Here is a 24,953-nt window from a genome sequence, read left to right as displayed (position 1 = left end):
AATTCGGTTTAATTGACATTATTTTAAATAGTCCGTACAATTGTAAATAAATAAAAAGTGTGATAGAGAGAAATTTGTCGAATTAAAAATTTTGCAAAATAAAAATTCTTGGAAACAAATTTCAGAATAATACTTATCAAAACTTATTATGATTTTACTTTTAAAATATGACCTATTAATATAAAATAAATTGTTTCAGGTGACGTACAATAGAGTGATGAGTAACCACAGGTCGGTTACAAAACCTAAGGACGTTAAATACAAAAGAATAAATAAAGCAAAATCCAAAAGTTTAGAAGAACTTCGTGGCCGATTAAGAAATTGGGTAGAAAAAGGCAATAAAATTGCGATATCATTGGATCAATCTTATGCTTAGAATAAATTGAATTCTTATAATATCAATTTAATATTATGCACAAGATTGATACCAATTATTATTTTTCTAAGCGATTGTGATATATAGGTACCTTATTTGTTTAGTTCATCAAGAGCAAAAAAAAATTGTAAATACACTTTGTAAAATTTTAATTGTCAGAGGGCGACTTTTGTCATCTATTTTTGATGACGACCTAAAAAAAATTATAAAAATCTTCGAGAGGAATGTTAATTCACACATTTTCAGCTCGTATCTATTTAGCAGACATAACTAGTGCTGCCATATATGTATATATACATGTAAAATTAATCTCTAATCTTCAACATATTCTCGATTTTCCGAAACACTATCTTGAAATGTCGAAATTGAGATTAATTGTGCACCATCGACGAGGATTTTCGTCGATTTTCCACGACGAAAAGTTACGTTTACTAAAAACTAATTTGCCAGTTATAAATTTCATTGCAATGATATTTATTTAATTTTTTATATCATACGTGAAAAAATTTTTTGTTGGAAGAAAATCTTTCTTAATCCCCGACTGTCAAGTTCCTTATTTTCCACACCTTTAGACGGTGATTTTCAGAGATATTTTTTCTTGTATTAATTTATAAAAAAAATTTACTAAATATTATGAATTAATTAAATTTAATATGTCGATTGTTTACATAAAGTTGTTAAATTAAATAATTTTAGTGATTCAATTGATATAAAAAAAAATTTAATAACGAAATATATTTTTCAATGAATATTTTAAAATTAAATGAAAATTTTCTTTGACTGAAATTTATAATTGCAAATTGGAGATAAATTTTTTTTTCCATATCCTCGTTGGAAGTGCCTTGTTTTTTTATGATTTTGCATTATGACGACTGTAATGAAACTATGTTTCCTCGCCTTCAAAAGGTGTGAACTTGATATTTTTCTATATAAGAAAAATATATGCAATATATTTTTCTAAGAGCTGCAAAAGTTCTTATACTGAAAAAAATGGATATATTCTTAAAAATTAGTATTCTTTGATAAAAAAAAAGAAAATTCTACGCAGAAGTTTAAAATTATCTGCGTCTATAAATCACAAAAATAACCTTTATATTTTTGCTCATTATTTCCGAGCAACATGGATATTAATTAAAAATAATATTTTAAATATTCTTTATTTTAATTAAAGACTGGTTTTTTTTCTATCGAATTAATTGAAATTTAAAGATATTGAATATCTGATATTAAATTTAAGTATTTTGATTATTAAATAAATTGTCCGCATACTATATCGGAATATCCATTTTTCTTCATGTGAAAAAATATAATGAGTATATTTTTACAATATGCTGTGAAAAAAGCAGAAATGTAATTTCCAAAAATTTGACAATCTTTGCGTTTTGAAAAAGCAAATTTTTTAATATCTTTATCACATCATATGTCATGAGTCTACCTCAGCATTTTTCATTAAAAATCGAAGACCATGATTCTCGTCAACTCTACGCTTATTGTTAAAAAAAAAGTATATTCAAGCTTGTCGAACTAGAATCATATTAAGAGTATAAGTAGTTTAAAACTACCGACAATCCGTAGTAACAATTATTGTTATACGTTTTTTCAGTATTTATTTAATGCGACACATAAAATTGATTTTGAATATAAAAAATAGAGAAAGTGTTATCAAAATTTAAAAATATGGAAATCAAATTTTATGTTCTCATTGTTTATAGTTGAAGCCATCGATCTCTTTTGCATAATAATCGCGTCATACAGCGTCACTGATACGTAATATATAAATAAATAAATAAATAAATAAATAAAAGAAAATTAAATTTATAAAAAATACACTTGATTTCGATCGCAGGAAGAGAATAAAGACATTGAGTGATAAAAAGACAGATGAGAAACTTTTATCGATATATGTAAAAAAAAAAAAACTTAACATAAAACTGAAATGACTTTCTTTCTTATATTCATGTGAAAAAAAACTCAGAATCGCGCATGGCGTTGCTTTAATAGCAGATTTATTAACTGCTACGGATATTAATTAATATTTTAAGATATTACATTAATTACATCTAAGTCTTAAATAAAGTATTATATCAGTATAACTCTTGTGTAATATTGTCTATACTTATTCTCTCCTTTGAAAATTCAGGATTATATAAATAATCGAAAACTACTTCAAGGTGGCTTTTGAAACTTTAAAAATTTATTTATCTTTTTGTATATATAGGGGCCAGGGATTGCGTGACCTTTATGCGTATAAAGTCACCACAAAAATTAATGGTTAGAATATATTTATTTTAAAGAATTTATTTGGTATAATTATGTTTTAGTCGAATTTTAATTTTTCGAATTTAAAAGAATTTTTACTTATCAAAATTTCCAGGCACCGGACTATTGACTGAATTTTTAGTTTTTAGTATTTCTCTTTACCAAATTTTTATTTCAAAATATTATATGATACTAATTGCATAATGATGAAATTTTGTCTTTTATTTTCTTTAATTAAAATTTTAACTAGTTTATTTAAAAATTTTACATTCTACCCGATATAGATACAGTTGAAACATACAGAACGAAAAGTTACCCGCTGACTGAAAAAATGAGTGGGTCACCCTTTATAATACTTCTCAACTCAGAGATACATATACAAATAAGTTTGTTAATAATTTTATAATTTGTTTTAACAAATATTAATTTTATAATTTTTATTCGAAAAATACGTATATGTTAAATACGTCACGGGGACGTGACATATGAATAATAAATTAATTTGAAATATCAATATTTAAAGTTAACTAATAATTAAACAAACAATTAAGAATTTACTAAAATTGATTATTTCAACGCGTGAGAGATTATTTTTAACAAATAGAAATAAAACAGACTCGTAACTTGATATTTTCAACAGAACGAAATCTTGGCGACAGGAACTCTTGGACCAATCGTGGGAAAACGAAAAAAAAGGAAAGGACCCATCGGTCAACATCTGGAGAATGCACTCATAGAGTTTTGTGATGATTTCACGGTTATATTTAACTTTTATTGCTTACAAATGTTTTGGTATGAAAAAGTAGCAAGTATCCTGGATTTTTGAACTTTCATTTGCGTCCAAGAAATTAAATGTTTGTTCACATTCACAACGACAAGATGTAAAATGCTTGATGTTTGAACGGATTTCTGAAACGATAAACAAAATGAATTTTTAATATTTAAAATAACTTTTAATCTTTCAAAATTTAATGCTATCAATATTATAGTCAGAAAATTTAATAGCTTCATTATTGTATCAGTCGGCAATTCCTATCAAGAAGTAGGCTCATCATTCTTATTAATAGGAAATAATTATATAGTGTTTCATATGAAATAAAATTTTTAAACTCACCTATACCTACAATTAAAACTATTGTGTCCAATTGCAAAGGCTTTGCAGTTGTTTGACTTCCCTTTGTTCGCTTTATGTTTGAACAAATTACTGAAAGTTCAAACAAAAATATTTAGTAACATTCAAAGTACAGAAACTATTAATAGTATAGAAAATATGATATCAGAAAATAAATTGACTTCATTAAAGTATCAGTCGGCAATTCCTATCAAGAAGTAGGCTCATCACTCAAAATTTAAAAAAATAAATAACGAATAAACAATAATAAGTTTAAATCTTACCTGCCTATATAGCTGCTGATATCCACTTTGCAGCTATTTTATTTTGCTCTGGTCGCTTGATGTTAGAACTAACTACTGAAACCATAAATAAAAAAAATATTTTGTAATATTCAAAGAAGTATAATAATTATAAAGTTGATTGCAGTCAATAAGATCATCAGAAAATTAAGTGGCTTCATTATTTTATCAGCCGGCAATTCCTATCAAGAATTAGGCTCATCATTCGTAATAATAATAATTTATAACAAACCATTATAAAAATTCATATACAAATTTCTTTTTTTAAAACTCACCTTAATATTTTTCACAATTTATCATCAGAGAGTGGAATATTCCAATTAGATTTGTTCGTTGTCAGAAGAACATAATTATTGCGCTCTTCGTTGCTCCTTATATTTCCACGTATCATCAATTGGAACATCGTGACGTTGAAGTGGTTGTGGCAAAATAAAAGAATTTTTCCCTTAATTGTACTTTATTCGCTTAATGTCCGAACGAATTACTGAAACCATATACAACAAAAAGATTTTGTAATATTTACACAAGTACACTAATTATAAAATTGTAGTTATGTGATCATCAGAAAATAAAGTGGCTTCATTACGGTATCAGCCGGCAATTCCTATCAAGAATTAGGCTCATCATTCATAATTAAAAAAAAACCCATTCATATGAAATAAAATTTTAGTTTAAAACTTACCTAACTATTGGTTATCAGCCATTGTGACCAATTGAGAAGATTTTCCAGATGTTTGAATTTCCTCTGTGTGTTTCAGGTTTGAGCAATATACTAAAATCATAAATGGAATAAAAAAAATAGTTTATAATATTCAAAGAAGTACTAAAATTAATAAAATTTGCCGTTAAAGTGATCATCAGAAAATAAAGTGGCTTCATTATGGTATCAGCCGGCAATTCCTATCAAGAATTAGGCTCATCATTTGTATTTAAAAAAAACTATTATAATGATCAATATAAAATAAGAATTTTAAGTTTAGAACTTACCTGATAAAGGACATTAAAGATTGTGGCCAATAGGAAAAGCTTTGATTACTTTCCATTTCTCCCTGTTCAATTGATATTGGAATTTCTGAAACGATAATCAATATTGTTTCTTTATATTTAAAATACATTAACTTTTAAATTTAACGCAAATAATATAATCATCAGAAAATAAACTGACTTCATTAATGTATCAGTCGGCAATTCCTATCAAGAAGTAGGCTCATCATTTAAAATTAAAGACAAAAATTAACGATCAGAATCCATGTACAGGGTGACCAAGTTATGCTTTGAAAAAAGCAGGCATTACATTCCAAAAAAAAAGGTTGAAAAAGAAATTTCTTTATTTTAATTACTTAATAAAAATAATTCTATAAGAATATTATTAAGAAAATTTATTTCTAATATTTCAGAATCAAACTAAGAAAATTTTGGCATATTGTTTTTATGTTTTAATGGTCAAAACAATTTTAGCCAATAATTCAGTTCAGACAATTAAATTTTACAGAATTGAAAATAATTTATCAAATTATTTTTGGATAACATTATTTTAAAGTAATTAAATTTTGAAAGATTTATAATTCAAAATTTTTAAAATAATTAACCTTCATGTGATTTTTATTTGAAATTTTTGGCGAATTTTGATGATGAAAAATTTATTAGAAATTACAATCTTCTATTATATTATGTTAAAAAATTTTCAATAGCAACACCGAAACCGAAAAAATTTATTTATACTTATTTTCAATTAAATAAAAATCATTTGTAATAGGCCTTTAGAAAATTTTACATATTTTACCGTTTCAACATGTTTTTGCAATTTAAACTCTAAAGAAAGGGTTATTTTGCAATTTTAAGCAATAATTTTTCGAATTTTTGAATATATACCTATAAAATTATTCTTCTTTTGAAAAATTATTCAAAATAATTTTTTTTAAATCCAAAATTTTTTCCGATTTTTTTAAAAATATTTTTTACCAATTTATTTAATGATTTTTTTGCTATTTATTGTTGTTTTGCAAATTTTTTATTAGAAACCTATAATATTGTACCATATTTTAAATGTCATTCAAATCAATTGTTTTCAACTTAAAAATTTTATCATTGCTGGTGTCAAACCTGAACACCAAAAAATTTATTTATCTAATATCTAATATCAGAATTTAAGTCAACAGAAATGATAAATTTGTTTAAGTTTATTAAATAAAATAAAATAAAAATTTTTTTAAAATGCAATTTAAAATTTTAACAAATTTAAAAAAAAATTAATTAAAGAATTAAATTAAAATTTTTTAAAATTATTTGTATTGTTGTTATAATTATAACAATCAAAAACAATTAATATTTAACAATTGTCATTTCATCCTTCGCTAAAGATTATCAAAGTCAAGATAATTTTTATACAATATTAATAAAACATTAATTTAAAACATAAATTTTATATAGATAAAATTAAACTATAATAAGTAAACTAACCATGCGAGCTAGTTTGAAATTAAACTTTAAAAATTTTTAATCGAAAAATCCTTTCAAATAATTGAATTTTCGAAAAATATAAAATCATTTAAAATAATTGAATTTCCGTAGAGTTATAGTTGAAATTATTAAATTTCAGAAAGTTTTAGATGTAAAATTTTATAAATAATTAATTTTAAAAGATTTTAAATTGAAATTTTTTAAATTTTACTTACAGATTTCTTTTTTAAACAATTATTAAATTTCATAAAATTTTTAATTAAAAAAATGATTATGATAATAATTGAATTTGTGAAGAATTTTATTAAAATGATTGAAAACAATTAATTTAGAAAAGAATTTTAGTTAAAAATTTTGTAAAAAAAAATGTAAAAAAAAGTCGAAAAGGTCATATAAGTGAAAAAAATCTTATAATCCGAGGCCTGAAAATGACTTGAATTTTTTATTTTGAATTTTATTGAATCTTGGTTTTTTAAAATTTCTTCGTTTTTAAAGAATGACATTTTGATTTTTTGGAATTTTAAACTTGTGATGAATAATATTAAAATTTTTCTTATGCTATGACTTCAAAATTTAAAAAAAAAAAATCGAAATTTCATAAAGAATTGTAAAAACAAATTTTAAAAATGATTTTATCAACAAAAAAAAATTTTTTAAGGGAAATATTTTGTTGATTTAAAAAATTTTCTTTTATCTAAAAATAATTGTTTTTACATTCAAAAACATTTTTTTAATATAAAAAATTCTTCATTTCAAATTAAACAATTTTGCTTGGCAAAGAATTTTGAATAGAAATTTTTAACCCTTTCAGGGGCAGTGGGACGTATACGTCCCACCTTTTTTGTTGTTGTATTTTTGGTATTTCCGGCATATTTATCTAATAATAATCATATATTTCTTATTTTTAGATTCTAAGGATATAATATAACGAATCTATAATATTGTTTATGAATAATTTATTATTGTTAACTTAATATTATTCCATCAATCTGGAAAATATGCATTTTTTTAATAATTAATTCAGCTATTTGTAAACGCGAAGTGCTACGACTTTGAAAATCTTTACTCGGGGGTTTTTGGGGTCCCTGATTACGAATCTGAGGTCAGTTTTTCAAAATTCAAAATGGCGGATCCAATATGGCGGACGACTTTTTAAAAATATAATGCAATTTGTATGAAACTCGTTACTCGGGGGTTTTCGGGGTTGCTGATTACGAATCAGATGTCAGTTTTTTAAAATTCAAAATGGCGGATCCAATATGGCGAATATATTGAATTTTAAAAAAAAAATGTCCGCCATATTGGATTCGCCATTTTGAATTTTTAAAATTTGCAAAATCTGACCTCGGATTTGTATTCAGCGACCCAAAAAACGTATAAATACGTAATAAAACAAAAATTTGTATGCTTAGAATAATGTGCCCCTGAAAGGGTTAAAATAATAGGGTCAGAATTTCTCATACGGATCACCTAAAATTCAGAAAGTTTTTTTTTAATCAAAAATCATTTCTTTTGACTCCTTACATGGTAAAAATAAGTCCCTGAAATTTTTAGGTCAAAAAAAAATTTTTTGTTAAAGTTATAAACAATTGAAATTTTTTGCAGTCTTATTTTAAAAAATTTTTTTCTCGACTTCCTGTTCACCAATTAAAAAAAAGGGGGTTTTCTCGTCTTAAAATGTATTTTCTAAATATAATTTTTATTTTGAAAAAATTTCATATTTAATAGATTTTTATATTATTTATTTATAAAATGTTATTAAAAAATAGTGTTCTTGACGTCCTACAGAAAATTAAATTTTTTTTTAATTCCCCACACAATTTTGTGTAAGAAACCGTTGAGAAAAAAAATGAGACTAAAAAAAAAATTTCTGAATTTTAGGTGATCCGTTTGAGAAATTCTGACCCAATGAGTAAAAAAAGTAGACAAATTTTCAAGAATCTTAAATTTTAGATTAAAAAAAAAATAGGATCGATCCACTGGAAATCATTTGAGAATGGTTGATGACGTATTTTTTAAAAAAACTACTTTTTATATTCAAAAATTGATGAATCTATAAGTTCTTTGACCATAATATTATTAAACAAATTTTTTTTGTAATATTAATTAAAAATTGGATGTTAAAAACGCGATGCCGTAACCTTAAATTTTGCACATTCAAAGAATGCAGGCCATTTTGTTATTTTTAAATATTTTTTAATTTTTCTACCAGATTTTTAAAGAGGAATGAAATCTATTTTAGATAAAAATAAAATCGGACAAGTGCGAGTTACACTCGCACTGAAATCGAGGGTTCCGTACTCGAAGCGAACTTATTTGGTATAAAAACAAATGTTTAAAAAATATGTGTTGTATGACAACTAATATAAGTGATACAAAAAGGAACAATTTTGTAAAATTCAAGAAAATTGTTCCTCTTCGTATCACTTATATTAGTTGTCATACAACACATATTTTTTAAACATTTGTTTTTATACCAAATAAGTTCGCTTCGAGTACGGAACCCTCGATTTCAGTGCGAGTGTAACTCGCACTTGTCCGATTTTATTTTTTAAAAAATATTTTACTAAAAAAATATAAGAAACATAATTTTATTCAACTCGCAATATATTTATTGTATTTACATTTTAAAAATATATTGAATATTAAATTTTATCTTTCTAAGTCAAAAAGAGATAAAACTTAAGATATTGATATAAGGCTAGTAGCTGCTTGTCAAGGAAAAATCGAAAGTTATCTAAAAAATAAAATTTGTTTATTAATTCCAGAAAAATCAACTCCAATCATCCTCGCTATATTTTTTTTGTAATCTACACGTAAAAATACGTCAAAATATATAAATTTGAATCACTGTAGAAAAACTTTTTTCGTTTTTTGCGGAAAAATACATTTTTTTCTGAAATTTATCATTTTTCTTCAAAAATTTGATAAAAATTGATCATCAACTCCAATCGCGCTTACATTTTTTTCCTGTATTTTTCACGCAAAAATTGAGTTTTACAGCAAGTATGAACAGTCTGGATTGAATATTGTGTGCGCTAGGGAGAATAAATCATTTTTTTCGAAATTTTTGATTTTTCCTTGACAACGCTATGTAAATTAATCCGAATCAAGTTCGCTATAATTTTCCTGTAATTTTCACGTAAAAATACGTAAGTGTGTCAAATTTGAGCTCTTTATGTCAAAAGATGTGGCCGCTAGGGGGGGGTACATACTCATTTTTAGGCATTTTTCGTAAAAATTCATGGTTTTTCCTTGACAACGCTATGTTAATCAATTCCAATCAAGTTCGCTATAATTTTCCTGTAATCTACACGCGAAAATACATATGTGTACTAATTTTCAGCCCTCCAGATAAATTTATGTGGCCGCTAGGGGGGGGGGGGTACACGATTTCAAAAAAACCGATATTAATAGGGTTCCGAACCGAGTACGGAACCCTAAAAAAAGAAAAAAATTTATTATCCCGATTTGACAAAATATTACACAGTAAATAATTAATGATTTTAAAAATATTAGTAATTATTATAATCAAATAAGTTTTTAATATGACTTGTTTCTTTAGGTTAAGTTAAGACCACGTGGTCCTCGTGGCCGGAAAAATATTGTGTTTCTCTTTAAATTTACAAAAAAAAACCCTTTGTAATTCACATGTTTATTCAGTAAAATATTTTTATTTTTTATAAATAATTATTGCATACCTTTTATATTTTCGTTTATTTCAATTTTGAAATTTTTTTCTTCTAATGCAGTTGCTTTGACGTTAACACTAATAACTTTGAACTACAAGTACAAATCACATTAAATCTTTGAATATGCATAAGGCTGTATTCACAATAAAACGTTAATGCGCAAGCTCGGAAATAACAGTTTAGGCTGTGTTTACATGACTGCTAATGAGTTGGTTTCCATTGTCCCCACTCGCCATAATTCTCGTCAACTACCGCATCCTGCTCTAGTAAAAATTTAGTGACTTTATTGTTAAAACTAAAAGTTACTGTAAAGTCACTAAATTTTTACTAGAGCAGGGTGCGGTAGTTGTGGAGAAATATGACAAATGGCGAGTGGGGACTTTGCATTTTTCGAAATACACTTACCTGATTGGTTGTCCACAATGAATCAGATTCTGGACAGCCAATCAGGTATGTGTATTTCGGAAAATGCAAAGTGAAGAAAATTTTTTACCGAAGGTGTAAATAAGTTAGTTTCGCCTCGTCACGAGATGGCGCATAGAATCTTCCGTACTTCCTCTTGCACCCATTGTAGAACCTCCTTGAACATACTCTTAAGTTAGGCGTAACTACTCAACCCTGACTCGAAAAATTTGTTTACTCTCCATTGGCTATAAACCTTACTACTAGTGGGCATATGGTGCATATATTTTAAAACATTATATTAATAGTAGTTTTCAATAATGGCGTCTAAAACTCATGTGAATAATGCAGCAAATGAACGTCGTATGAGACTAATTTATGGTAAATAACATAACTTATTTAATACAAAAGAAGAATGTTAAATCAATGACAATTATTTATAATTTTATATGTGAAAACTTTTTTTTTCTATTCATAAATACCGGCAAAGAGGTTATGTAATAGTATCTCTTTTATTTGATGAGTTTTTTTTAAATTTTTTAGACTGGCTCGACTTTGGAAATAATAAAAAAGCACTTCAAGAAGCCGATAAAGTTCTTAAGAAACATCCAGGCCATCAATGTGCAAGGGTTCTTAAAGCTTTGGCTCTTTTAAGACTCGGCAAAGAAAATGAATGTCAAACTATTATGGATCAAGTCAGAATGGAAATACCCTGCGATGATTCCACGTTACAAGCAATGAGTATTTGTTATAGAGAAATACACCAACGTAAGTTACGTTTAATTAATATTTTTTATTCATATTTCATTTACACACTAACGTTGGGGAATTGTGCGATCTCTGCTTTTTCGATGACTATATAAAGTGGTTTAAATTTGAGAAAATATTAAAATTAAAATTTTTTCCCTTTTTATTTTCTAAAAACTAAAAAAAAATTCTGAAAGAAATGACACCTTGACAAAGAGAATACGTTAATTTTTCAATTAGATTTTTATATTATAACTATTTTGTCAGTGTTCCGAAAAAATTGAAGTTTTTTACATAGATTTTTAATAATATTCTTTATCTTCTATTAAAATCTCACGAAGGTGTTTTGCTTCGTTTTGTAGATATATTTTTTTTCAATTTTTTACTTAAAAAGATTAATTAAAATGCTTGAAGTTAACTGACCAATTTCAAATCTCTACATTTTAATATTTTTTCATAGAAAATGTAGAGATTTGAAATTGGTCAGTTAACTTCAAGCATTTTAATTAAACTTTTTAAGTAAAAAATTTAAAAAAAATATATCTACAAAACGAAGCAAAACACCTTCGTGAGATTTTAATAGAAGATAAAGAATATTATTAAAAATCTATGTAAAAAACTTCAATTTTTTCGGAGCACCGACAAAATAGTCATACCAATTTCAAATCGCTACATTTTAATATATTTGTATAAAAAATGGAGCAGTTTGAATTTGGTTAGTTAACTTCAAGTCTTTTAATTAACCTTTTTAAATAAAAAATTTTGAAAATTAATATCTCCAAAACGAAGCAAAACACCTTCGTAAGATTTTAATAGAAGGTAAAGAATATTATAAAAAATCTTTGTGCAAAACCTCAATTTTTTCGGAGCACCGACAAAAAAGTTATAAGTAAATAAAAATCTTGAGAATATTTAAATAAAATTTTTTTTAAAATCGTATATCATCCAAAAATAATAAATTTTTGCAATAATTCTTTCGTTCCTCTGTGTAGAATAAAGTGATTTATGTTTTTGGCGAGTTCCAACATCTAATTTTTAATAGTTTTTTAATAATAGCGTCTTTAAAAAAATTGAAAAATTTAAAGTTACAAAATCACATTGTGAACCTCCTACTTTTGATATTTAATTACATCTTGTTTCATTAATTTCACAGAAAAATGTATTTTGTAAAATAAGCATCTAATTATTTTTTTGCATTATTAAAATTTATTAGAAGAATTAATATTAAAAAATAAAAAAAAAGTTATGAATTTTTTAGAAAAATGGTCATTTTTGTGTAAAAAAAATTAAAAACTATTTACAAAACTTTGACAGGGAAAAACAGAAAATTGACCGGAAAATGACCGTAAATTTATAAACATAAAAATTATCGCCACTCTGGTTCCTGTGTGCAGAATAAAGTGATTTATATTTTTTAATGAATTCCAACATCTAATTTTTAATTTATTTTTTTTCAATAATAGCGTTTAAAAAAAAATTGAAAAATTTAAGGTTACGAAATCACATTGTGAACCTCTTACTTTTGATAATTAATATTTTTAAAGGGAATACAATTTTTACCATAATATTATGGTTAATGAACTCAGAAAATTTTATCGAGTTTCACATATATTAAAACTATATTTTTTAAAAATGTGGTCTCAATGACTTTCAGTCAAAAGGCTAAAAAAAGTAAAAAAAAAAAAAAAAGATTAAAATTCAATTCTACAACAAAATATATAATATTTAAAAATCAAATAAATAGTGGCCACATGTAAGTAAAGTCAGAGAAGTATCAGGGAAAAAAAGTTTTGTCAGTAAAGTCAAGAAAATGTTAGGAAAAATAATTTTTTATCAGGGAGATTATAGAAATTGAGAAGGCCATGATATTCGTTAGTTTTAAAATAGTTCGAAACCATATTCTATTAAAATTTTTTTTAGTATTGTAATTTTATAATAATTTTTGTCAGTAGTTGAAACGTAAATCAGTTTATTTTGTACTTAGAAATGATGGAATTATTAAAAAAAATATTTTATTTTAAAATAATAATCGCTTATAAAATTTTTTTCTATGAATAAATTTCTTAATCTTTTGAAACTTGTTACCTTCTTTCTAAATGCTTCAAAAAATTTGAAGTTTTCAAGATATTTTATTACTATTATAATTGCTATTAAAATTTGGCGAATGTATTTTGCTTTGTTTCCGAAATATTAAATTTGTAAACTTTTTACTTAAAAATGTTAATTCCAGGTCATTAAAAATTTTACATCTCTCTCTATTCTCATAAAATAACAGAAAAATGTAAAAAAAAATTTTATAACTTCAAGTTCTAGAATTAACATTTTTCAGTAAAAATTTTCAAATTTAATATTTCGGAAACGAAGCAAAATACATTCGCCTTTTAATAGCAAATAAATTTTGTTGATAATAAAATATCTGTAAAACCTCAAATTTTTTGTAGCACCCAGAAAAAAGTTACAAGCTTAAAAAGAGTAAGAAATTTTTTCATTGGAAAAATTTTTATGTTCGTTTATTATTTTAAAATAAAATATTTTTTTAATAATTCCATCATTTCTAAGTATGAAATAAACTGATTTATTTTTTTGGCAAATAATAATATATGTTATGAAATAGTTTTTAAATAATATTTAAAAAAAAAAATTCAAACGATTTTCAGTGGACTGACCCATATTTAAGATTTTTTATTTTATTTTCACTAAAATTTTTTCTAAGTTTCTTAAACGACTAAATGCCATTCTCGGAACATTGCACACTCTTAAAATAATATTTTACGGCCAAAATAACCGTTTTTTGGTGTAGTGACGTGAAGAATTAATCATAACTTTCTCAATTTATAATCGATTTACAAATTTTATTTTTGTTTTAAGAACACTGAAAAAATTTTGGTGCAGCAGCTGCCCCAAACGAAAAATTTCTATATTCAAGTAACTTCATACCTAATATTTGCCATGTGTTTTTATATGAGTGAAGTTAACTGAATGTAGAAATTTTACGTTTCGGGCAGCTGCTGAACCAAAATTTTTTCAGTGAAGGAAAGCACACCTTTTTAACCATGTATTGTTCGTTTAGTCAAAATAAAAACTGACGATACTGAAAGTATTTGAAAGTATTTGCGATATTTTGATTATTCGATTTTGGAAATTTTAAAAATTTTGTATCTTTACGAAAAACTGTTATTTCTATTTAAAAATACATGGGAAATTTTTAGGGATTTAAAATATAGTTTAATGTTGATTTAAAAAAATTATATATATATTTTACAATGTATTTCAATCCTAGAGGGTGAGAGCAAAAGAATTTTGACTTTTTTTTCCTTCCATTTATTTTTGGACTATCCTTGGTATTCCACTGCGGTCGAGATAAATTAAGCGGAAGGTTTGACGTTCAGATACATTAAAGACGGAAATTATGTGACCTCCTCTTGATGATAATAAATCAACATTCAACTTAAAATAATAAACTAAAATATTTTTTTAGTTTAAATATATTTCTTAAAAAAAACTATTAAAATTCTGGAAACAATTACGCCGTAGTGAATTTTAGGGACTCAATTTTTGTTTGACAGAATTATTATTTTACAGAATTTCTCTTTACCAACTTGTTATTTAAAAAATTTTAATTTAACCGAAATTCGAATTTAGCGAAATTCTCATTCAATAGATTTTTAATTCCATCGAATTTTTAAATGCCACAATTTCTAATTCACCGAATCTTCATTTGTTTGAAGTTTTATTTGATAAAATTCTTAAAACGTCGAAATTTCATTTGACCGAAATTGCAAATGACCGACAAATGGAGAGAAGGATTTTAGGGTAAATTTAAACATTAACCAATCACAATTTTCTTTAATGATTTTTTATTCGGTTATTTTAAAATTGTCAGAAACATTTAGGCGCCAATTATAATTAACCTAATAAAAAATCTTTAAAGAAAATTGTGATTGGTTAATGTTTAAATTCGCCCCAAAATCCTTCTCTCCATTTGTCGGTCAAATGAAATTTCGACGTTTTAAGAATTTTATCAAATAAAACTTCAAACAAATGAAGATTCGGTGAATTGAAAATTGTTGCATTCAAAAATTCGAAGGAATTGAAATTCTATTGGATGAGAATTTCGGTTAAATCAGAATTATTTAAATAAATAATTGGTAAAGAGAAATTCTGTAAAATAAAAATTCTGTCAAACAAAAATTGAGTCTCAAAAAAATATGTTAATTAAAACTTCATTAATAAAGAAATTCTATGCAATTTTATTTCAAAAAAATGATAATTCGTTTAAAAAGTAATTAATAATAAAATTCTTTAAATTGAAAATTTTAAGTAAAGATTTTTACGGGAAATTGGAGATTTTCTGATTAATTTTGCTTAAAAATCTTATTATTTAATTAAAAATGTATATTTATAATAATTTCATCCATTTTCGGTACCGTTAATTTGATCACGCGTTTGTGATGGGTAAAGTGTTTTTGACAAAAGTTAAATTATTAAACAAGCGATTGTTGAATGTATCTTACGATGACTTCCTGAGAAAGGACCTGCCCGAAGGTGCGGTGATCGTCGGCTTTGCGGACGACGCGTTGAACGTGTGCGCTGCCGACTCGGCGGAAGCTCTGGGGACATTGGTGAACGAATGTCTGCGACTAGCAAAATGTTGGCTGGAAACCAACAGGGTCTCCAAATGACCCTGGAAAAGACCGAAGCATTGCTGGTCACAGACAGACGTGGTTATAAATCCCCACGAATCGTGATAGACGAATTCGAGATCAAGTGGAGGAGACAGATAAAGTACCTTGGTGTGGAACTGGATGGAAGGTTAAATTTCCATCACCACATGGCTACGGCATCGAACAAGGCAATAGAGTGTGCAGCGCAGAGATGCATTACTTCACGTATCGCCTCTGCTTATCGGACAGTATCTACGAGCGCTGTTCAGGTCCTTGCAAGTGTCCCGCCATCAGATCTTTTGGCGCTTGAGAGGGAGGAAATTATCCTCCTTCTCAAAAAGTCGAATTCCTCTGAAGAGAAAGATCGACCCAGCAAGGACCGCATCTGCTTCAAAGTGAGGCACAGGCTTCTCGAAAAATGGCAAAAAAAATGGGACGGGGAGGTAAAAGATCGATGGACTTATCGCCTTATACCGACACTCGCCACTTGGTTAGGTAGGAGCCATGGAGAAGTCTCCTACTATTTGACACAAGCGCTGATAGGTCACGGATGTTTTAATTCGTACCTGCAGCGCTTTAAAAAGATAGAGAGCGAGGAGTGTGCTTACTGCCAGTTCCCTGTGGACAACGCAGAGCACACCCTCTCCGCCTACAGTAGATGGGACTTGGAGAGGCAGGCCATGTTCACTGGTGTAAACGCTACAGTTGCACCGGAGAACGTGGTAGCGCTGATGATCCAGTCCCTGGAAAACTGGCGGTTCATCGAGACCTTTATCATCTCGGATATGATGTCTGTTATTTTCTGTTTATTTATTTAGTCTTCTTACAGTTTTATATTATATTTTATGTGTTCATCTGTCTTTTTACAATTTTATTTTTGACTTTGTTTATTTTACTTTTTATTTTATTTATGGACTTTTTATTGTTTTCTTTTCTGGTGTTCTGTTGATTACGCTTTGACATTGATTTTCGTTTTATTTTTAAAATTGATAACGCAGGATGTCCGCTGGACTGAACGAAGTCGCTTCACGACAGAGTAGGAGCGCCACCCTCGAAGGCAAAAGTCTTCACGACAGTACCGAGGGTGGATAAAGGACTCCCAAGAAGGGTTGACGGGTTTTAGTGGGTCGGGGCTGGTAGTAGTTCGCCAGCTTATTTCGTTTAGTGTTCTTCTCTTTTTTTTACCAACCCCACATAACCTTGGCATGCGGAAGCCAAGGTATACAGATTTCCCAAAAAAAGTTTTTTTCAAAAAGAGAACATGTTACGTTTAAGTTGAAAAAAGGAAAACTAATCTTCGGTTGGTAGAACTGCTATTGTAGTTAACATTTAAATAATTATTTATTTCTTACAACTGTAATAAAAAATATTAGTTAAAGTGGTTACAATTTAAATATTGGTTAGAATAGTTAAAAAAAAGGTTAATATTTAACTTTTCTGTAAGTATAATTTAAATATTTTGATTTTTGTAAATTTCAGCTGATAAAATCAGTGAGGTATATGAAGCAGCGGCAAAAGCGGATCCAAATAATGAAGAACTTTTGACACATTTATTTATGTCATACGTACGATTAGGTGATTTTAAAAAGCAACAGCATACTGCTCTTGCTTTATATAAACTGGTTCCTAAAAATCCTTACTACTTCTGGGCTGTTATGAGTATTGTTATGCAAGCAATGCAAGCCGACCAAAACATAGCTAAAAGAGTCACGTTACCACTTGCAGAAAGAATGGTTAGTATTTAATAAAAATAAAAAATTATTCACAAATATTAATTTCTACCACACTGGTTGTTGACTTTTTTTAAAATATTTTAATACATTCCCAAGGTTTTCTCAAGTTAATCGACTTGAGATTTATTAAACTTATTACAATTTCTTCAAAAACTAAAAATTAAGTTTCTTTTAAAACTTAAGAATGTTATTTTTTGTTAAAAAATTCTTATTCAGGAATCATTTGATTTTTTTGTAAATGAGACACTTCTATTGAATACATTTTTTTTTTCTACAAAAGGTGTTAAAATTAGTTGATGAAGATAAAATTGAAGCCGAACAAGAGGTCCAATTATATTTAATGATATTAGAATTACAAGGAAAAGATGAAGAAGTATTGAAGGTTTTATCTGGACCTTTAGCTTCTCGTATTTCAAATCTTGTACCAAGGAAAGCGCTGTTACTGCTCAAACTGCAGCAATACCCCGAAGCCGTGAGTGCTTTCAAGGAACTTATTAGTCAAGAGTGAGTAGTAGGGATAATACCAAGGTAGAAACATTTAAATTTTTTTAAAGAAAATCAAAAAAAAAAAAAATTTTCAATCGATTTACAGTAGGATCATTTTCATGATAGCTATAGTGGATATTAAGTTTTGTCTTTAATTTAATTTAATTGAAGTGAAATTAAGATAGAAAGGTCCTTCTGTTAAATGAATTTAATTGTAAGACGTTTAAAATTCTGGCGATTTGTTCTATTTTTTAGTCAATAACTAAGGGAAATTAGGTAAGATAATTCCTTGTAGGTAAAATTTTAATCCCTGTGGGTTTAGATGTCTCTAAAATTGAATATCTATTATTTGGTGATTTTAAAAACTTATTAATGTTAACAATTTGATAAATAAGCCAGAATTTTAAAGAATTTTACAATTAAACGTTTAATTTGGAAAATGACTTTACTGTATTTTTATAACAAATTCTTTTATATAATTCTTAAATTATTATTTTTTTTTAAATTTTAGTGCAGACAACTGGTCATTTTATCAAGATTATTTAAAAACTGGTTTGAAATGTCAAACCGTAGTGGAATGCCTAAATTTTTTAGATGAAACTGTAGGAAAAGTTGAAAAAAAATTAAGAGCACCACATCTAGCTCGTCTCGATTTGCTTAAAAGAGCTCGAGACTGTGAATTGGAGTGTCCGTTAGATCCTGTTGAAGATATGTTAAAATATTTTAATCAATTTGGTTCTAAAGGATGTGTAGTTAGTGATTTTAAAATGTACTTACATCTCTTATCGGCATCTGAAAAAGATATGCTACTACAAAAGGTAAGAATAATGGAGAATTAAATAAGAGTAGATAAAAAAAGTGTAACATATTTTAGAAAAAGAAAATCGTTTTTAGATCGAGAAAAGTATTGTATTCAATAATGAAGGATATCCAGATTCGGTAAATGAAATGCAAAAATATATTCACTTTGAACAATTAAGGCGACTTTGTGGAATGCATCATTCGCCTAAACTTGATTTAAAAGGAAGAATAGAATTAGTTCAACGACTTTGTGATCTTTATAAAAAAGGATGTGAACTTTGTCCAGAAGAAGAAAGATTACCTACTGACTTTTGTCCAGCAGATGTATATATTTTATTAGCTACCCATTTGCTGCATCAAATGTGGCATGAAACTGGAGAAGCAGTTTATCTTTATAGGTGGGTAAAATCTTTCTTTTAACTAACAAATATTTAATCCTTTCGCGGCTGAGCTTGGATGTCTTGCAGTTTTGGCTAAAATTTCAGCATTGTTTTCAATCAATCGCTCAGTACTTATAAAAATGTCGGTCACTAAAATTTTTTTGTGGATTCATATTCTTTAGTAACCCAGGTATTTATTTATGCAAAAGAAAATTAATTTCAGCATATTATAGAGAAAGAATTATACGACTTTTTCGACTATTTCCGACTTTTTTCGACTTTTTCTAAAAAATATTTTAAATAAAATACATTTTTTTTTTAGTATAAAATGCAGATCTTCTTCAGATCTTCTTTATTTCAATTATTTAACAAATTTTTAACTGAAATTCTTCAATAAATTAATTATTTTTAATAATTATAATGAAATTCATCACAAATTCAATTAGGTATTTCAAATTATTTTTTAATTAAAATTTTTATAAAATTGATTATAATTTTTAAAAAATATCAAATAAAATTACGAAAAAATTTTAATTTAAAATCAAATAAAATTCAATTATATTTAAAAATTTTAATTCAAAATCAACTAAAATTCAATTATTTTTAAAATTTTCAATATAAAATCAACTAAAATTCAATTATTCTAAAAAATTTTAATTTAAAATTAATTATTATCAAATTTGTTAATCCAAAATCAACTACAAGTAAATTATTATCCAAAATTTCAATTGAAATTCAATAATTTTCAAAATTTTCAATTCAAAATCTTTTAAAATTCAATTATTTTCCAAATTTTCAATTCAAAATCAAATAAAATTCAATTATTTTGAAAATTCTCAATTCAAAATCAACAAAAATCAAATTATTCTCAAAAATTTCAATTTAAAAGCTTCTAAAATTTAACTATTTCTGAAATTTACCATCTAAAATTTTTTGAAATTTAATAATTTCAATTATAACTCTCCTGAAATTCAATTTTTTTTATCTATTTTCATAATATTCTTCGAAAATTCAATGATCTGAAAGCATTTGGCAATTAAAAAGATTTTAAAGTTCAACTTTTGTCTGTAATTTCTGATAAATTCTTCAATTATTTGAAATTCAATTATTTTCTAAATTTTCAAATCAAAATCAAGTAAAATTCAATTAGTTTCCAAATTTTCAATTCAAAATCAAATAAAGTTCAATTATTTTCAAAATTTTCAATTCAAAATTAATTATTATCAAAATTGTTAATCCAAAATCAACTAAAATTCAATTATTTTCTAAAATTTCAATAATTTTCAAAATTTTCAATTCAAAATCAAATAAAATTCAATTATTTTCAAAATTTTCAATTCATAATTAATTATTATAAAACTTTTCAATGAAAAATCTAGAATCTTAAAGTAGAATTAAATTATTATCCAAAATTTCAATTGAAATTCAATTATTTTCAAAAATTTGAATTTAAAAGCTTCTAAAATTGAATTATTTCTCAAATTTACCATCGAAAATTTTTTGAAATTTAATAATTTAAATTATAACTCTCCTGAAATTCAATTATTTTTAATTATTTTTATAATATTCTTCGAAAATTCAACTATCTGAAACCAGTTTTCAATTAAAAATGTTTTTTTTAATTATTGTATTTTTGTCCGTAATTTCTAATAAATTTTTTAGTGAAATCATCAAAAATTTTTAATTAAAAATCACTTGAAGTTCAATTAATTTCAAAAATTTCAATTGTAAATCTTTGAAAATTCAATTGCTTTTAAAAAATGTTATCTAAAATTATTTAATAAATTATTTTTATTTCTTTAAAATTTAATTATTATCTGAAAATTAACAAAATCTTTTGAAATTTAATTATTTTTAAAAATTTTAACTTTAACTTTTCCAAAATTATTATTATTTAAAAATCTGTAATACTTTTTTGTTAAAATAAAAAAAAATTGAATTTTTCGACTTTTTTGGAATATAAATTGACTAAAACGACTTTTTTTGTGCCTTTAAGTCGATCCGAGGCCTGCACTTAATAGCTTATGATTATTTTCATTAAAAAATATATAAAACTTAAGTATTGAATAATAATTGTGTATTACTTAATAATAATAAGTTTATGTGTTTTCTATTTTAAAAAGTAGAATTTAATTCATTCGATGAATTAAATATTCCAAATGACTTAAGAAATACAGTAGAAACTAAATTATTTTTAGTTCTCATATTCGTGGTATTTGTGGAATAAAGGTAATTTTGAATTTTGAAAAACCAACACCACATTTGTAATCAGCGACCCTGGAAACCCTCGAGTAATAAGTTTCAAGTGAATCCAAACGGTTTAAAATTTTTCCTTCCGTCATATTGAATCAGCCATTTTGAATTTTCAAAATATTACGTCGTAATCGTAATCAACAACCTCAAAAACCTTAGAAAAAGAATAAAAGTTTACTGGTATAATCTATAATTATTTCTTGTTTATTTTAGGGCAATAGAGCTCCTTGAACGATGCTTAAGTACAAGTACTTCTAATTTTCACATAAAAATCGCGTTGACGCGAATATACATAGAAGTAGGTTTTATAGGAGCCGCTGATTATGTTTTTGTTTTGCTGGATGCAAAGCAAATTCAATTGGATTCTCTAGGATTTTTACATGTTCCTTTGCTAGCGCCTATGGGTCTTTTGTCACATGCATCGCATAATTTGGATCACACAGCGAAATTTTTCGTTGGCAACACTAAAGATGTATGATATTTAAATATAGCACATCTATAAATAAATTTATATTAATTCTAATTAAAAAAAAAAAAAATTATCATATTTTTAGAGTGCAGATCAATTGACTTTTGCCTATAAATATGGAAGTTTCTTGAAGATTCAAGAATTTGTTGATTTAAGGGAACGTTTAGAAAAATCAGTTTATTTTGCTATAACGACTGTTGATAAAATGCTGATTGAGTTGACTTGGAGTGAAAGCTCATCGGCTTTTTTGAATTCTTTGGCAAATATGCACGTTCAACCCTATGAAGATACAATTAGTTGGGATTTGCTAAGGGATAATCGAGATTTGGAGGTAAGATTTTTAGAAATAATAAGTAATTTAAATAAAGAAATAACATTTAGAGGTAAGATTTTAAGTAAATTCAAATAAAAATTTTGAAATTAAATTTTAAAAAAATCCTTAAAAGGTTGTCATTGGATGGGAACCAATTCAAAATGAGGGACATGATGTACGAATGAGGAAAGAAACTCGTGATTGTATGTTATGTTTACTAAAAGTTCGAAGTCTTATATTAAGAGTATTGGCATCAGTCACGGAAACAGATACAAGTATATTGTTTATCAAATTATCTCAAGAAATAAGAACATTAGTTGAAGAAACAATACCATCTGTTCTTCGAAAATTTCGAACGGACGATGGAATTGATAAAATTAATAGTGTTGTGATTCCTATAGACGCTGTAGTGCGTTTAAGAGAAATTTACGATTCAGAACAATTGATGGCAATTGTTCATCTTATAGAGTCTTTATCGCAATATCCTTATCCAGATATGAGTTGTATTGAAATATTGAGAAAATCTTTAAGTATAAAAATACCAACAATTCCAGAACAAGAGGAACCAGTTTCGTTTAATCAATTTTTTCTAAGAGCATCAACGTGCGGTGAAACTTTATCAATTTTAGGATCAATTTGTGCTGTTATCATGTCACAATCGAAACCACGACGTTCTCAAAAGAAAAATAAAAAAAAACAAACGAAAGAGAGTGAAGAACCTGCCATAGAAATAAGCCAGGTAACAAATTTTACACAATTAGTTATAGTAAAATGCCACGAAGGATATAATTGAATTAAATACAATTTTCTTTGTTTTTTTTTTATAGAATTGGTTAAATATTGAAGAACTTTTATCGGAAAGATTACAAAGTTTACAAACACTACTTAGATTACTTGATAGAACTTCAGTGGAAACGGGTTCAAAGAGCAATGATGAAATCGCTCAAAATATACAGAAGCAAATTTACACAAGTATTAATCAAACTTGTAAATCATTAAATTTCCGAGCATTCTGCACATTGAAACATTTGTCTGAATTAAAAAGCTGAAATTTTGAATGTAAAAAAATATTTTTTGTCATTAAGTAGTGGATTCCTGTTTTGTAAATATTAATCGTTTGTAATTATCATTTATCTCGAAAATCTTGTCAAGTCAGATAATGTTTATTAATGTACGAAAAACATTTTTATACATTTTTTGCAACAATAGAAAAAGTTGTGGTTTTTAATTAATATAAATTACTTGATTACATTTTCGAGAACATAGTCTTATTATTGCTTAAACTGTGACATATCTCTAAACTATTATTTATTATGAATATGTTTTATTTTTTATTCAATTAGAAAGGGTATCAATTTGAATTCAATTTTATGGTAGTTATTCAAGTGGGAATATTAATTAAATTTTTTAATAGGGTTTAAAAATTTCTTGACAGTTACCTAGTTCTCTTCTAATCAGTTTCTAATTCCATTGTTTGTAATTTAAAAAATTTTAATTAATTTTTATTAGCCCTCTAGATGTCTTTATGGTAAAAATATTGGTATAATTTCAAATATCTTATTTTCATTCTATTTTATATATTTTTTAGTAGTTACCAAAAAAATATAGTTTTGAATTTTTTTGTCCAATTTCCCATTTAAAAAATTGATTTAATTTAAAAATACTTTTGAAAAAAGGTAAGTTGGATTTTTTCGATACAGCTTAACCCCTTTCACAGGAGTGTAACAATTCAAAATTATCCTACCGGGTTTAATTTTCGTTGGATCACGTGATTAAAAATTCATTGTATCTTATATTGATTTTTCAGGGGTGGGAGATCACTTCACTAGCGTCTATTAGACATATCGGTACATTATTGAAAATTAAAAGTTAAATTAAATTAAAAGTTTTACATAAGAGGTATTCTTTCTCAAGTGGGCCACCCCTGCTCTCCATTACAATTTTGATGCAAAAACATTTTCTAATAGCCATAAACTCCCGAGTAACAAACTTGAAGCAAATACGATTAATTTTTCAATTTTACATCCACTATATTTGCAAATTCTATGAATTTTGAATCTTTTCAACCGTCATATTGGATCCGCCATTTTGAATTTTGAAAATCTGACATCATATTCGTAATGAGCGACCCTTAAAACCCCCGAGTAACAAATTTTAAGTAAATTCGACAGATTTTTAATTTTACTTTCGCCATATTGGATCCGCCATTTTGAATTTTGAAAATGTGACATCGGATTCGTAATCAGCGACCCCAAAAACTCCCGAGTAACAAATTTTACGCAAATCCGACAGATTTTTAATTTTTACGTCCGCCATATTGGATCCGCCATTTTGAATTTTCAAAATCTGACATCGGATTCGTAATCAGCGACCCCAAAAACTCCCGAGTAACAAATTTTACGCAAATCCGACAGATTTTTAATTTTTACGTCCGCCATATTGGATCCGCCATTTTGAATTTTAAAAATGTGACATCGGATTCGTAATCAGCGACCCCAAAAACTT

The 24,953-nt window shown here is 26.2% G+C and overlaps 2 protein-coding genes and 1 long non-coding RNA gene across 5 annotated transcripts in view; 2 read left to right on the top strand and 1 right to left on the bottom strand.

Annotated features, from left to right (window-relative positions):
- Nucleotides 1–2,469, top strand: part of LOC127285333 (uncharacterized) — a 75,826-nt gene extending 73,357 nt beyond the window's left edge. The window contains exon 5 of the mRNA XM_051311295.1: nucleotides 200–2,469. Coding sequence (XP_051167252.1) covers nucleotides 200–376 — 177 coding nt within the window. The 3' untranslated portion in view covers nucleotides 377–2,469. The remainder of the gene's footprint in view (nucleotides 1–199) is intronic.
- Nucleotides 1,404–10,415, bottom strand: LOC127285334 (uncharacterized). Of its 3 annotated transcripts, none has more exons than XR_007843588.1 (7): nucleotides 10,210–10,415; nucleotides 5,036–5,120; nucleotides 4,731–4,820; nucleotides 4,324–4,532; nucleotides 4,031–4,105; nucleotides 3,750–3,839; nucleotides 1,404–3,544 (listed from the first exon to the last, which is right to left on the bottom strand). It is a non-coding gene; the product is annotated as an uncharacterized LOC127285334 (long non-coding RNA). The 3 variants fall into 3 exon arrangements; XR_007843590.1 differs by having other exon boundaries at nucleotides 3,760–3,839; XR_007843589.1 differs by having other exon boundaries at nucleotides 4,031–4,102.
- Nucleotides 10,416–10,822: 407 nt separating this feature from the next.
- On the top strand, nucleotides 10,823–23,709 carry LOC127285331 (N-alpha-acetyltransferase 25, NatB auxiliary subunit). Its single transcript, XM_051311292.1, has 10 exons — nucleotides 10,823–10,983; nucleotides 11,146–11,370; nucleotides 17,493–17,746; nucleotides 18,027–18,250; nucleotides 18,744–19,050; nucleotides 19,127–19,431; nucleotides 21,880–22,138; nucleotides 22,221–22,466; nucleotides 22,582–23,187; nucleotides 23,276–23,709. The coding sequence occupies exons 1-10, from the start codon at nucleotides 10,923–10,925 to the stop codon at nucleotides 23,495–23,497; spliced, it is 2,709 nt and encodes a 902-aa protein (XP_051167249.1). The 5' UTR covers nucleotides 10,823–10,922; the 3' UTR covers nucleotides 23,498–23,709.
- Nucleotides 23,710–24,953: the final 1,244 nt, after the last annotated feature.

This window comes from Leptopilina boulardi, unplaced genomic scaffold (assembly GCF_019393585.1).
Source record: "Leptopilina boulardi isolate dan_hultmark-lab unplaced genomic scaffold, ZJU_Lbou_2.1 LbouV2_330, whole genome shotgun sequence".
NCBI lineage: Eukaryota > Metazoa > Arthropoda > Insecta > Hymenoptera > Figitidae > Leptopilina > Leptopilina boulardi.
Note: the sequence above shows the minus strand (reverse complement) of the source record. Positions and strands in the feature narration are given on the sequence as shown.

Bases quoted from the DNA above. Each gene is read 5' to 3' on its own strand.
- LOC127285331 (XM_051311292.1), top strand. From the start codon at position 10,923: ATGGCGTCTAAAACTCATGTGAATAATGCAGCAAATGAACGTCGTATG. The intron at 22,139-22,220 runs GTATGATATTTA...TCATATTTTTAG, and splicing joins TCGTTGGCAACACTAAAGAT to AGTGCAGATCAATTGACTTT. The intron at 22,467-22,581 runs GTAAGATTTTTA...AATCCTTAAAAG, and splicing joins GGGATAATCGAGATTTGGAG to GTTGTCATTGGATGGGAACC.